Source organism: Rhinopithecus bieti, unplaced genomic scaffold (genome assembly GCF_001698545.2).
Source record: "Rhinopithecus bieti isolate Rb0 unplaced genomic scaffold, ASM169854v2 scaffold_7681, whole genome shotgun sequence".
NCBI classification, from domain to species: domain Eukaryota; kingdom Metazoa; phylum Chordata; class Mammalia; order Primates; family Cercopithecidae; genus Rhinopithecus; species Rhinopithecus bieti.
This window is the reverse complement of record NW_016806571.1, coordinates 6,824,990-6,839,868: the sequence shown is the minus strand read 5'-3', so window position 1 is coordinate 6,839,868 and position 14,879 is coordinate 6,824,990. Positions and strand designations below refer to the sequence as shown.

Below are 14,879 nucleotides of genomic sequence, written 5' to 3'. Positions count from 1 at the left end.
TCCCCAGGAGCAGATCCAGCGGGGCAAGCTGAAAAATGAAACTTCGCGCCTTTCTCACTGGCTCACATTTCATCAGAAATAACACTGCTCCTGTGGGTGGCAGGAGCTCCAGGGCCCACGCTCAGGCTGCCTCTGCAGCCCTGTCTCCCGGGGTGCTCCCACAGCCATGGTGTGCTCCCCAGCCTTGGAGTGCAACAGCCCCACTCCCGTTCCAGCCAGAGCTCCCTGCATTACCCCGGCCTGGCCGATGAAAAGTGGGAAAGAAGCCTGGTGCCCAGCACAGGGAAGCAGGGGTCTTCTTCCTCCCCCAGCTAAGTGGGAGGCACCTGCTGTAAAGTCTGAGGTGGGCCCCTTCTTCACTCTGAACCTCTGACCCATCACTCTGGCCTCTAGCATCCCGAGGGACCCCCTGCAGCCTCACTTGCCTGCTTCCCTCCCTCCCTGCACCCTTCCCTCCTTTCACATCCCAGGGCCTCTCCCCTTGCCTTACCCTCCCTGACCTCCCCCACCCCTCAGACAACAGGCAGCCACATACTAGACACCCGCCGAGGTGAGGACCACCAGGGAGCGGGCAAGGGTCACGTTCTCCACCATGGCCCTCAGGGACTGGCCAGCTGCTCTCTGGATGAACTCGTTGGTGTCCCTCATCTTCTGCAGCAAGCAGCGGGCAATCTCCTCGGCCTCCTGGTCCATATTCTTCTTCAAGGCCTGGAAGAGGTCTCCCAAGGTGGTGATGGCCAGGCGAGATACCTTGGACCGCAGGTTGGTGACCTTGGAGAGGGGAGAGGGGCCCTCCAGGGTGCTGGACCCTGCCAAGGGCTCTAGGATGCATGGAGAATGGGCCCTGCACCACCCCATCCTCCACCGCCACCTTCCCCTGGCCTAGGTCTTACCACGCTGGAAACGAAAACCCTGCAGCCACTCTGAGCAAAACTGTCCCATTTCATTATCATCTCAATTATTAATCCCGTCATTATCATGACCATAGGAAATGTGTACACTCTGTCTTCAAAGCACTTTTACAAAGAATGTCTGATTTTATCTTTGCAACTACCAAATGAGAAGTAGGTACCATGAGAAGCCCAGTAGTGCTGACCGAGGCTCTAATTAACCTGGGAGAACGTAACTATTTTTTCTGGATGCCTCACTTTGCAAAGGAAACAGAGACTCCAGGCCACATGCAGGAAGGCAGATGCTCCCAACACAGCCAGGCCCCCGTGTGTCAACAAAACAGCATCCTCCGTATTCATCCCCCCACCGATCCCCACTGGAGCAGCCCACTCCCAGGAGCAGGGCACAGCCTCCACGTGAGACCAAATGCAGCCTCCTGCCTCTCTGGACCCAGCTAGACCAAGCTCCAGAGCCATGAAAGAAAGGCTTTGGGAAACACTGCCACTGCCCTGGAGTTGGGGATCTGGCCCAGGACGCTCCATCCCTCCTCAGGTATTTTGAGTACAGAGGACCATGCAGGCTGACACATGGGCACATAGGATTCGAATTGTTTCCATTCCCAAAGATTACAAATAAGGAAACCCCAGGCCTGTTTTCCAAACTGAGAAATGGGTGGCTACCTCCTACCTCAGTGGCTGAAGGCTGAGAAATAGGCAGGGATCCCCATGTTCTTGGAGCCACAGCCCCTCCACAGCTGCTAGTGGATTGCATCGAGTAGCCGCGGTGGGGCCAAATGCACAGCACACAGGCTGGGGGGCCTCACCTCCCCAGTCACCGCCAAGCACACATCGTGCAGCCTCCCGGTGAGGACCTCTGAGTGACAGGCTGCCAGGCGTTGGATGCTCACCAGCCCCTTCTCCTTCATCTGCCTGAGAAGCAAGGCCAGGCCCTGTTGCAGGCGGTGGGGAGGAAGGAGCCCCACCCCTCTGCAGACTAGGGGCCCCACATCACACAGCATCACAGTCCACCATCACCCGCAGCAGGGTGCCATTCCATGGCCTCAGAGTAGAGTTTCCTGGGGTAACACCCTGGCCTGGAATCCTAACCACTCAGTAAAAGCCAGTTTTATGTGGCCTCTGGCCAGCCCTCAGCTCTGACAGTGCTGTATGGAAGCCCACCCCCAGGACCTAGCTGGGTCCTTGACGCAAAGCCAACACCTTCAATAAGAGGCACTTGAACAGGGAGGACTAAAGGCAGGGAGGGCTCCTCACAAACGTTCTGGAGCCCGAGGCATTGCTTTGCTCATGACCACGGTCCTGTGTCCCCACAGTGGGAGGAGCGCTTGGAGCAGATTCAATTTCATTCAGAGAAATAAAGGGTTGTGGTCTTTCCTGGGCCCCAGAGTGGAATCAAATGCATCCTTGCCATGCCTGGCTTTGGCACACCACAGAGCCATGCATAGGCTGCTTGGAGGGTCCCAGGGCACGCACATGAAGCCAGGAACACCACACAGTCATGCACACATGCACATAAACACACACATATCTATATGCATGCACACAGTCCCCCCTCCAAACTGGCTTTTACCCTCCGTGGTGCTGGAACCCCAGAGTGGGAGAGGAGGGAAGTTGAGGGGCAGAAGCTATTCTGCAACAGCCCCTGCTTCTGGCCAGAACACAGCACATGGGGGAGGCATCTCCTCACCAGTCACTGCTGTTGAGGCACTGGAGTGCATCCATCAGCCCCAGCTCTGGGTTCGAGAAAGGCCTCAACTCCTTACAGGCTCTAAGATCCATCTCCTCCTCTTCTTCCCATTCAGGAGAACCCAGTGTGAGCACCGCAGGTAATGAGTTAGCTGCATTCACAGGAAAAAACAACAGGCTTCACACAGCAGGACAGGCAAGAGCCTGAGTGGCCGCTCCTCCCACTGCTCACCTTGGGAGGCCATGCCACCACCGTGAGCCCACCTAACAGGGAGGGTGTACAAGGGGAAGTGCCTGGTGAGGCTAAGAACCCAGCACCTGGGCTTCCCTCCCCAGGAACCATAAAGACCTCCTCACTCTACCTTTGGCTGACTTTTCCCCTTCCTGCCCTTGCCAATGCGATTCTTATAAACAGACTTGTGATAAGCCACGTGATGTCATGGGACAAAACCCCCCCAGTCAGGGGGACACCTCCAAACCTGCCCCATCTGTGGTGGGGTGGGGCCCCCTCAGCCATCAATGAATGATCTCCCTACTCACTTTGGTGACTTTGGTGGCAGTCTAACCTCATCCCCAACCAGAGGCCCATGTGGTCAGTGCCTCCTCCTTCCCTCCTGCTATCCAGCCTTTTGTGAGGTTGCCCATGAGCAGGGAAGGGTCCAAGAGCAGATGGCTGGAGGAAGGCAATGTAGCTAACTGGCACCCACATGGTCCAGATGCAGCCACACACGCAGCAACCCACAACAAGCAGGTTGTCATGTTTTCTAGGCTCTCCTGCCCTGCGGACAGATGCTGGAATCAGAAACTCCTAGGACAGGAAGGAATCTTACAGGGCCTCTGTCTAGCCAAATGCCCTGATCACACAGTTGAGGTCTCAGAGGACCAGAGAGGGTGGGGGACCCTCCATAGCCCCTCGGCTCCTCTGTCAGCACAGCCAGGACAAGAAGGTTCCCTTCCCAGTCCAGAGCTCTCACTACCACATCTTCCTTCCTGACAAGTTTTCTTCTGAGTTTCACCTCCACCAGGATGATTTTCATCACAGTACATCTGGAGGTACTGGGCAAGTCTGAGTGGAGAAGAAGCCCTTTACTGAACGTGGAGGCACAGCCGGGCACAGTAGCTCACACCTGTAATCCTAGCACTTTGGGAGGCCAAGGCAGACAGATCAGCTGAGGTCAGGAGTTCAAGACTAGCCTGCCCAACATGGTGAAACCCTGTCTCTACTAAAAATACAAAACTTAGCTGGGCATAGTGGTACATGCCTGTAATCCCAAATACTTGGGAGGCTGAGGCAGGAGAATTCACTTGAATTCAGGAAGTGTAGATTGCAGTGAGCCGAGACCATGTCACTGCATTCCAGCCTGGGTGACAGAATGAGATTCAGTCTCGGGGATTTAAAAAAAAAAAAAAGTGGAGACACAAAGCCCTCACTCTTGGACTCTCTTTTCAGCACTGCCCTTGGCAAGTGGAACGGTCTCTTAATCAGTTCTTTCAGTCACTCTCTGAAAGGCAGAAGGTAACATCCAACCTGCCCGTCCTTCCCTGGGCAGCACGGACATGAATGACATGCTGTCTGCAACACTCTCACAAAGAGGCTCAGTCTTCTGGAGAGAGCAATCCAGCCTCCTGCCCCGCTGCCCCCCTTCCCCGCCTTCACCACACCCTGCAGGGGCATTTAGCATCCACGGGACTTAAAAACAAACCCACAAAAGGCATTGGCAGGGGGACTCCAGCCTCCAGTGTCTTGAGGGCTTGTGTGGCCTCCCCCTTTGCCCTGTGTCTGACAGCTTTCCTGTCAGGTTCATATTTGTGACTTCTGGTTCAGTCATTTCTATTTTTCACACACAAAACAGAAGAAATTGAACAGATCCTGAGCTGAGCTCACCTAAACCAACCCAGTCTCCCAAGAAAGGCCAGCTCCTTGTTGGAAACAGTGAGTTCCTCTTCAAAGTTCCCACCTGTCCTCTATTTTCAAAGCTTAACTTCCTTGCCGCCTTGCCCCTAGTTACGGTAAACAACTTTCCAGCCATTCCCAATCTGTGACCCACATCAGTTACCAATCTGTAACAACCCACATCTGATCCTTATTTGACGTCCCTTAGTTCCAAAACTGCTCTTCCCGCCGCTAGAGCCCCACCCCACCCCACCCCCCATTTGAAGTAGCCAGTCGGGATCAGCTTAGATTGTGCTGTCTGACCCCAGGCAATGGAGACCGGACACAGTAGTAGGGACTGACTGCGTTAGGGATAAAAACCGCTTCCCTCCTTTGTTGGGTGTGCTCTCGCACACCAGAAGAATGAGCAGCAGCCTTCTGCGGAAGCAAATTTGCCTCGCTGAGGAAATCCTTTATTTGAGTGCTCATTTTCTTTGTGACTCCTAGCTCTTATTTCCAACACCCTCACAGGACATATTAGGAGAATCAGGAGGACAAGCAGGTTTACAATCCTGAAATACTATCATTTCCAGCCAGACTAAAAACCCAAACTATAAAGCAAGTTAAGGGATTCTTCATTCACTGTGAGGAGAGAGGAAGATGAGGAGGATTCGAATGCAGCTTCCAGGATGGTTGTAAAAGGAGAATGTTGGCCTTTTTTTCCTAACTCCAACAACCTAACCTACTTGATTTTATTTCTGCCTACCTGCTCACCTGCCAAACATAAACAGTTCAAATAAAGAGGGACAACAGACTATCCTGGGTCAAGCATCACTAGCCAAAGTCTCAGTCTAGTGATCTTTAGATGGTGGTACTACCGGGCACCATGACCTTGAGTGACCTTGGGTGGCCTTTACATCACTAGGTTTCAGTTCTGCTGCTGTAAAATGAGTGGGTTGGCCAGGCATGGTTGCTCACACCTGTAATCCCAGCACTTTGGGAGGCTGAGGTGGGCAAATCACTTGAGGTCAAAGTTCGAGACCAGCCTGGCCAATATGGTGAAACCCCATCTCTACTAAAATACAAAAATTAATTGGGCCATGGTGGTGGGCACCTGAAGTCCCAGCTACTCAGGAGGCTGAGGCAGGATCACTTGAACCCAGGAGGTGGAGGTTGCCGTGAGCAGAGATCACACCACTGCACTCCAGCCTGGGCAACAGAGTGAGACTCTGTCTTAAAAAAAAAAAAAAAAAAAAAAAAAGAGTGGGTTGGGTTATATAGATCAATAGTTCTCAGGATCAATCATATCATCCAAATACCACTTTCATGATGTTTGCCATATCTTTCAATAGCCTGTCCTTTCATTTACATTGTACTTTTCTTCAAATCACAAAAGAATTTCAAATCCTAAAGAATTTAACTCCAAAGGGAACTTTCTGTCACTACCATAAACTAACATTGTCATAGAATATGATAGATATTTACGATGAAAGTAAAACATTGTTAAAAACTCTAGCTAAAAAATTTGCAGGCAGCTTCTGTCTTTGAGCCTGAAAGAGGATCTCTTTGTTTAAAAAGACAGGTGCTACCATGATTGTAACTTTCCTGAGGCCTCCCCAGCAGCAGAAACGACTATGGTTCCTGTATAGCCTGTGGAACTATAAACCAATTAAACCTCTTTTCTTTATAAAAAATAATAAAATAAAAATAAAAAGAGAGGTGCTAAAGACTAGCACCCAATTCAGACTTTCTACTTGAGACAACTGAAAGGATAGAAAGAGAATTGAAAAGGGAGGTGAGCTGGCATTATTTATAGCATGGAAATTATATGTCTATGATCTAGTCTATGATCATTTACCATCACATCCCACACTTAAAGAAACTCTGAACCAAGCTGACTGTTTTTAAGTTTTTTTCAGTAGCAAAATCTTTCCAAATGAAATCTCACATGAATGCCCAGTATACAAAAAAAAAAAAATGAGGCAAAATAGAAACTCGCCTGGTAGAATGGGGACAGAACGTCCCCATGTCCCAGACATGATTCCTGAGGTGCCCTGGTAGAAGCTCTGGACCCTCTGATTCCTGTCTGTAGCTAGTGCTGTCCAGCCCTGACATTTTATGAAGCAACAGGAAAGAAACTGAGGTCTTCCCCAATCCTCTCATCCTCTTTCTGCTGTTCTCAGCTGCTTCCTTGGGGGCTGTTGTCTAGTGTCTTTGGCCCTGGTGCACTGGTCACTCCTCCAGGACATGTCACACAGGCTGGGCACATCACAACTCCAGTTGTGATATCCTGGGTCCGCAGCCCAGCCTGTAGACAATGATGAGTCCCTGACACTGTTTCTCTCTCTGGCAAGGCAGCCACCACCCCAGGCTGCCTCCTGGTCTAACATGGACAAGGGGTGGAAGCAAAGCCACCGAGGTCACCTTTGCCGTGCCTCAGGGCATCCCGAGGCAGCATGGGCAGAGGGACACATGTGCCTGCCAGTTGGGCCTGCCCACCTGAGGCGTGGCGGACAAAGCGGGGCTCCTGCTGGCTGACGGGAATGCTGGGTAGGGAGGTCCGGCTGGCCTGCTTCCTCAGGATAATGCTGACATCCTTTCTGCGTGGGCCACATGGCCTAGTGGGCACAGACAGGGTCCCGCTGCCTCGGAGGGGAAGGAGGCCTGTGGACACAGAGAAAGCCCTAGGACTAAGCAGGTCTGTTTTCCCCTGGCCTCAATGTCCTCCTTTGAAAATGGGCCCATGGCTGGCCACGGTAGCTCATGCCAGTACCCCCAACGTGTTGGGAGGCTGAGGTAGGAGGATGGCTTGAGGCCAGCAGTTCAAGACCAGCCTAGGCAACAAAGGGAAATGCCCATCTCTACAGAAAATTTTAAAAAATTAGCCAGGCATGGTAGCACACATCTGTATTTCCCACTACCTGGGAGGCTGAGGTGGGAGGATCCCTTGAGCCCAAGAGTTTGAGGCTGGGGTGAGCTGTGATGGTGTCACTGCCCTTTAGCCTGGGCCACAGAGCGAGGCCCCATCTCTAAATAAATACATAAATAATAATAAAAACTTTGAAAAAGAAAATGGGCCCATTAGCAGGCTATGAGAGAGTAGACTCAGCTCCCTCAGCCTGAGCAAATCCCACACCAGGCACCCAGTACCTTCCTTCATGAAGGCTCTCCGGGAGCCCAGGCCCTGGGGAGTGAGCCCCCGCTCTGTCCTGGGCTCCTCCGGCCTCCGGAGCAGCTCCATCTCCTTTGTCTGCTTCAGCCGCATCTTCTCCCGGGCGGACTTGGAGATGGTGACTTGGATCTGGCACAAGGTCAAGGCAAACTCTATTAACCTCCAATCATTCAATCATCAACATTCAGTCATCAAAAATATGTCTCCTGTGTGCCCACTGCTGTCCTGGAAGTGTAGAAAAAAGACAAATCCTTGCACCTTAAGAGCTTCGAGGTGTGGGGGAGAGACAATAAACAGGCCGAATGCTGATATCAGGCAGCATGTACTGAAAGAAAAGAGACAGAGATGACAGTGGCTTTTAGCCTAGAAGGTCCTGAGGGACTCCCCGAGGAGGTGAAGCTTAAGTGGAGACAGAAATAAAGGAAGGAGACCAGCCCCACAGATTTCTAGGAGAGAAGTGTTCAAAGCAGAGGGATTGAGTGCAAAAGCTCTGAGGCCAGATGTGCTTGGCTGGTTGGGGACAGTCGGGGGGTGGACACTGGCTGAGCTCTCTGAGTCAGAGAAGTGACAGGACACAAGATTGGGCAGGATCCACATCACATGGGTCAAGGAAAGGACTGGGCTTCTCCTCTGAAGGACACAGGAAGCCGTTCAAGGTTTTGAGCAGAGGAGTGACATGATCTGACTTCCACTGTTGGGGGCTGTCTCTAAGTGTTGTTTTTTACAATTTTTATTTTGAAATCATTTAAGACGCAAGAACAACTCGTAAGTTGTCAAAATAGAACCAAGACTTCCTGTATTCCCTTCACCCTTCTCAATGATAATATCTTCCACATCCACAGAACGTTCCAACTTCCATTTCTCTGAGGCTCATGCCAGCTGCTGCACAGGAAGAGTCTGCAGCTAGCCTCACACTGGAAGCAGGAAGAGTGGTTAGGAGGCAGCTGAACATCCAGTCAAGAGGTGGCGGGGCTTGGATGGCGATGGGGGGTGGTGGGGTGGGCAGATTCTGAACATGCTTCTAGGGTGTAGCTCACTCTCTTCACTGATATATGAGGTGCAGGGCAAGAGAGGAAGAGAGGAGCCAAGGATGCCCGAGATGGTTGACCTGAGCCACCGGAAGGCTGGAGATGAGTGGGTCCCCTGGGGAGACAGGAGGTTTTGTGAGGTGAGCATTCAAGGGTTGAGTTTTAGACACAGTCAGTTGGAAGTATAATTAGGCACTTAAGCAGAGATATTGAGTAGCAGCTAAATATGTTAGTCTGGAGGTCAAGGGAAGGTCTAGGCTGGCGAGGGAGGTGTGGGAGTCCTCAGCATAGAGATGGTACTTAATGTCTGGACTGGATGAGGATCTAGCGGGTCAGTATAAATAGACGAGAGGCCAGAGGGCTGAGCGCTGGGGGAGTTCCAGCATCCAGAGGTCGGGGAGATGAGGAGGCGGCAGCCAAGAAGGGCTGGAAAGGAGCTGCCTTTCATGTAGTCAGAACCAAAAAAGAGCCACCCCTCACCCCTATCCCTGGCTGGAGAATTCAAGGATGAGACACAAGTCGTGTCAAAAGCTGTGATGGGGTCAAAGTAGACGAGGACTAACCGTGGCTACATTTGGGAAGATGAAGGTCATTGGCGACTCCAACGTGGGCAGTTTCAGTGGGGAGTGTGGACTAATGCCTGTTAAGCGTGGACTCAGGAGAGAAAAGAGACGCAGCAATCATTTTGTCTTGGTTTTGTTTTGCTTTCTTAAAATAAGAGGTAACAGAGAGCTAATACGCTGATAGCAATGATCCCGTTTCAACGAGAATATCGTTGATGCCAGAGAGGGAACAAGTGTTGGAACTGAAGGATTAGCTGGATTGAGCAGAACAACAGGAGAGGTTGGTGAGCCAATGGGATGCTTGAAATTGAGACCATGGTGGGGGGCACACTTTAGAATGCCAAGGCCTACGATGTGGCCACGGGAGGGAGCGCAGAAGCGGGGTGGAGGATGAGCTCATTTCGCTGCACTGAATGTTTGTGTTTCATGTTCTGTGGTCCTCTCTACGGTGGGAGGGGCTGTGGTGATGACTTACACAGCCACCCAGTCTCTCACAGAGAACACTCACCCAGGAGGCCTTCAAGATATGCTTCTTGACCTGGAATGTTCTCTGTTTCAAAGAATGAGCACAGGCTCCTCACTACAGTGACTCCCCAAGCTTCACTAAATTCGTTCAAGCCAGGGAAATGACCACCTTCCAAGGCCACCTGAGAAGTGTGAGGTATTCGCCAGTCGGTGGAGCACAGCCCATGGCTGATCAGACCTGAGTCAGCTGCCTCTCATTTGCTATGTTGGGTGTTAGTTCAAACCACGCAGCCAAGTTCACCTAAGACTTCCTGCTCTCTCCCCCACATCCAGCTTCCTCCTGAGCCCTGTGCAAGCTCCCTGTCCTCCTTCTTTCCTCCCTCCTACCCCTCAGCAACCCTCTGTAGTCTTCCCTGCACCTAGTTCCCCACCCCACTTCCAGCCCATATCCTTTCTCTTCCTTTCTTCAGCCCCGACCCCAACCCCGGCTGCAGGTTCTGGCCTTTAGTACTTGGGTGGCTGCCTCAGATTCTCCTTGCTCTGCTCTGTGGCTGGAACCACTCTTGAATTCTTCAGATGCTTGCCTTCATGCAGCCTGTGGTCCACTCCAGCCCCACTTCCTCCTCCTCCCGCTCCCCAGGTACCTTGGTGCTGATCTCCTTCCGGTCCTCTTCTTTCAGCAAAGGGCAGGCTTCTTCGGCACGGTCAAAGGAGAAGGCTGTCAGCGTGGGAGCAGACTGAGAAAAAGGCAGGGCAGGCTTCTTGGCAGCGGCAGGCCTGTCTCTGATGGGTGAGGCCAAAGGTTTTGGCTCTGAGGGGTTGAGAACAAGGGTGGAGCTGAAACACCCAGGTCCCTCCTGAGCTCACTGACCCTGTGGCTGGCTCAACTCTACTGCTAAGCCCCGCACCCTCAATTCTTCCTCGATGGAGCAAGACCTGAGTTAGGTTTACTATACAGGACAGCACTGGCAGGCATGGGGCGGACTACCTGTGGACCAGCATCACCCTCCATTCGTTCATTCACTGCACACTTTATTCCAAGATAGGTGCGGGAGTGGGGAGGCTGGGCGGGAAACAGGGCCAGATGTGTTATCCAGGAGATGTAAGACATTTCCTGAGAATATAAGTGTATCTGTCCTGGGAGGTTTGTACGGCAGGAAAAGAAAAAACAAAATGGGCCCACTAATGCTTTCATAGGACCGTGGGCTTGCCTGAAAGCATGATGCAGCAGGAAAGGGCAGAGTTGCCAGGACCAGAGAACTAACACTAGTCCAGTCTCATTTCACAGATGGGAAAGCTGAGAGCCGGTGTGATGGTTAATAGGTGCCGTCTGGATTGGATGCCTACATAGCTGGTAAAGTATTGTTTCTGGGTGTGTCTGTGAAGGTGTTGCCAGAGGAGATTGACATTTGAGCCAGTGGACTGGGAGAGGAGGACCCACCCTCAATGTGGGTGGGCACCATCCAATCAGCTGCTAGCTACCATCACAGCTAGAACAAAGCAGATGGAAGAAGGTGGGATCACCTTGCTTGCCGGGTCTTCTGGCTGCCTGCTTTCTCCCCTGCTGGACGCTTCCTTCTACTCCTCCTGCCCTTAAACATCAGACTCCAGGTTCTTTGGCCTTTGGACTCTGGGACTTGCACCAGTGGCACGCCAGGGGCTCCCGGACCTTTGGTCACAGACTGAAGGCTGCTCTGTTGGCGTCCCTGGTTTGAGCCTTTCGAACTTTGACTGAGCCACTACCAGCCTCTCTCTTCCCCAGCTTGCAGACGGCCTCTTGTGGGACTTCACCTTGTAATCGTGTGAGCCAATTCTCACTAATAAACTCCCTTATATAGAGACATATATCCTACTAGTTCCATCCCTCTGGAGAACGCTACTACAGCCAGTAACCTTCGAATGCTCTTGGGATGGATAAAATACCCATTCACTTCCACTTGATGGCATCAAATCCACATTATTGCTTTGTCACTCATATTTTCCCCATCAGCGGATTTTAAAGGTACATTTCTTATTATGAAGGCAGGGCTCAAACAGGTGCATTCGTTTTCTGCCACTCACAGTGTTTTGAGCTCACCATCCTTGGTGAACCTGCAAGTCAGGGGTCTGCTGAGATGGGGCCACCAGCTGAGGCTGCCTGAGGCTGGAAAAGACATCTTACATCTGGGGCCCCTGTGGAGCTCCCAGGTCACCCGGGTCCTCTGCCCAGCCCGTGTCTTCTGCAAAGGATTCCTCTGCTTGGTGCAGCGAGAAGGATCAAGGGCCAAGGGGGAAAGAGGGGTTTGAAGCTTCATCTGCCCAGAGGTAAGAGGCAGGGCAGAGGGCACACGTGGTAGGCACCATCTGGCCAGGGCAAGGACTGCAGGAATGCCACAGATGTGGGGAAGACCCCAGCTTCAGACAAGACCCTGTGAGCCCCTACCATGTACTAGGCATGTTGCACATAGAGGGCAGTGTCAGCCCAGCTGTGTCAGCCCAGCTGCCAGCCAGAGGGCAGAGAGCCCTTTAAGGACTTAGTACTTTTTATGTCATTTCTTCACCTGTACCCCAAAGTATGCCCTGGAAAGCCTTGTCTGAGCAGCCTGTCCCTGCCACAGACCCCTGGTGACCTGGTTCTCAAACAGCAAGCTGGAGAGCCAGGGGAGGAAGTGGTTACTGACTGGGGTCTCCTGGCCCAGCCTCCACACCAGCATCCTCTGGGTTAGCTCTTAAGGTCACTCAGGGTGCCAGTGCATTTCGCCACAGACTGCCTGAGCTCACCCTGCTGCAGCCTGGCCCGGGAGCCGGGGAGAAGCAGCTGCTGCAGAGGTTTCTGTGCCAGGCCCAGCTTTGTGTCTTGATCCCAGGGCCTCTTAGGCAACAGCCACCCCTCTTCCCTAAACTGCCCCACCAGCTGAGCTGATTAGCAGAGTGACCTGCCAGGAAGCTGGCCCTGGGGTGGCCACCCCTCCTGCCGGGCAGCAGAGTGGCTGTCTCCAAATCTTCCCTACCATGGCCTGGGCTCGGAGTGTGCTGCTCCCCAACCCTGCAGCAGAGGCTCAGCTTCCATCCACCAGTCCCACCTCCCCATAGAGTTCAATCCAGGAAGGATCCTTCCTCCCTCTTTAAAGGCCTTGCCCTGTCCCCTCTCCTCGCCTCAATCCTGTGCTGGCCCTATTCCCTGACAGCTAAAGCTCCTGGGGCTGGTTGGCTGTTTGTGGACTCTGGTTTACCTTCTCATTCTCTAGGTGAGGAATACTCTACTTGCTTAACACACTGCAAGGGGCAGCTGCTTGATGTGTCAAGACCCCAGCTTTGGAGCCATGGGAACTTGACTGCAAGCCTGACAGGCCTCAGCAACCAGGGAGAACATCCTGCTCACAGAGCCTTTGTGTGCCAGCTCGTCTGTCACACACGGCAAGCATCATCTCTCTTATGGAGGCAGTGGCAAGCTGCACAAACTGGTGTACGTCAACACACCTGATGTACCAGAGCAGGTGCCAATAAATGTCACTTCTCTTGCACACCTCGCCTGGGCCTGCTGCCACCCTCCAGTTAGACCTCCGGTGACTTCAGCTTCCTGCTATGAAATGAAGGGCCCAGACACAAGAGCTCTCAGATCTCGTCTGGCCCTAATTCTGTTTCCATGACCAAGCCCAGGAATACAGAGTCAAATAACAAAGGGAGGTGTCCATGGAAAATACGTACCCACAGATGCAGGGGTCTTCTCCCGAGGCCCACTCTCCCGAGCCAATCTTAAAAGAATGGGGGAGAGAAAAGCATCACGAGGGACGGCCAGCCAGAGACACTGCTGGGGGAGCCCAGGGTGGCTCCAGGATGGGGCAATGGCCAAGACGGGGGACAGAGGGGAGGGCACTGTTATCTCTGCAGAGGCTCTTGGCCCAGGATTCAAGCTGCAGGAGGTACAGCTCCCTCTGCAAACACAAGGGCAGACTGACCACCAGGCCAAGTTCAGCCCCATTTCCTGGCAGTGCAGCTCACCCATTCCCCAGGAGGCCAACACCCACACGGAAACTGCTGGCTTAAAGGAAGCCTCCACCCTCCCGCTGCGCTGCTTGGGCCTATGGAACTGACAGCAGCTGCAGCAGACAAGGGTAAACTGCCTCTCAGCTCAGAGAGCACTGAGCTCAAGTTCTCCAAGCTGCCCCAACCCCGTGAGAGCTCAGTGACCCCTAAATAGTCCACTCCTCATGATTGTAATCCCTATCCCCCCATCTCCCATCCCCCAGGGACTTGGGGGGGTTGACCCCCTTTGCTGTGACAGGAAGTCACCACTGTTTTGTACCAGAAGTTCAATCCCAATTACCCACAGGAAGGGAAAACAGTGGCATCCCTGGCACTGGTTTTAATTGTAATTTCTTAAGTTGGAAGCACCATTTACTTATTCAACAGGTATTTAGTGAAGACCTACTATGTGTCAAGCACCATTCTAGACACTGGGAATGGAGCATCAATAAGACATGACACTCCCTGCCCTCCAGGAGTTCAGGTTCCCATGGAGACCAGCCCTGCAGCATCCTACATGGCTTTCCCTTCTCAGCGAACATCAGGACCCACTAGGGGGATGACGGAGTAACGAGCCACAGCAACAGGACAGGAACATAACATCCCGTGCTCTGGCCTCAGAGGATCACAGTCCAGGCCGGGCTGGAGGAAGAGCAGTAGGACAGCCCACCTCAGTGCCTGCCTGAATCCAGGGGAACCCTGACCCTTGGGGACTGTGGAGGTCAGGGGACCCTGGGTCCATGGGAGGAGCAGAGCTTCAGTCTGGGCCTAGATCAGCCGGGATTCACCATTGCTCCCAGGGCCAGGCCCAGCCTCTTGGGTGTGGACCCACAGGGAGGGATTGTGTGGGCTGGAGATAGTAACTGGGAAGCCAACCCCCTAGGCCTTTGCCATGGTAACCCACCACTGCCCAATCACTGCCCAACGGCACTAAGAGGATTGGAGGCAGGCGGGGAAGGGAAGTGGAGCGTCAAAGTCTACACGGTTGCCCTTGGCTTCTATGAGCTCACAGAGGTCCCAGGCTGCCTGAGGTGAGCACAGGATGCCAAAAACCCCGATGCCGCCCCCTTCTCTGAGGCCCAGCCTCATCCTCCTCACACGTCTGCTTTGCCCCTGGGGCCCTGAGCAGCAGCCTGGCTCCCACCTCCCGCCACCCCAAGTGCGCCTCCCTCCACCCAC

At 53.0% G+C, this 14,879-nt stretch overlaps 1 protein-coding gene across 2 annotated transcripts in view; it reads right to left on the bottom strand.

The window, feature by feature from the left end:
- TOGARAM2 (TOG array regulator of axonemal microtubules 2) overlaps positions 1-14,879 on the bottom strand; it is a 54,882-nt gene that overhangs the window by 27,280 nt on the left and 12,723 nt on the right. For both annotated transcript variants that reach the window (XR_001886540.1, XM_017877023.1), the window contains exons 6-12: positions 13,383-13,429; positions 10,340-10,506; positions 7,618-7,768; positions 6,967-7,131; positions 2,596-2,746; positions 1,715-1,820; positions 536-771 (exon numbers count right to left, since the gene is read on the bottom strand). Coding sequence is in view for 1 of the 2 variants with exons in the window: in XM_017877023.1 (XP_017732512.1) it covers positions 536-771; positions 1,715-1,820; positions 2,596-2,746; positions 6,967-7,131; positions 7,618-7,768; positions 10,340-10,506; positions 13,383-13,429 (1,023 nt within the window). In the remaining variant the exon portion in view is untranslated. The remainder of the gene's footprint in view (positions 1-535; positions 772-1,714; positions 1,821-2,595; positions 2,747-6,966; positions 7,132-7,617; positions 7,769-10,339; positions 10,507-13,382; positions 13,430-14,879) is intronic.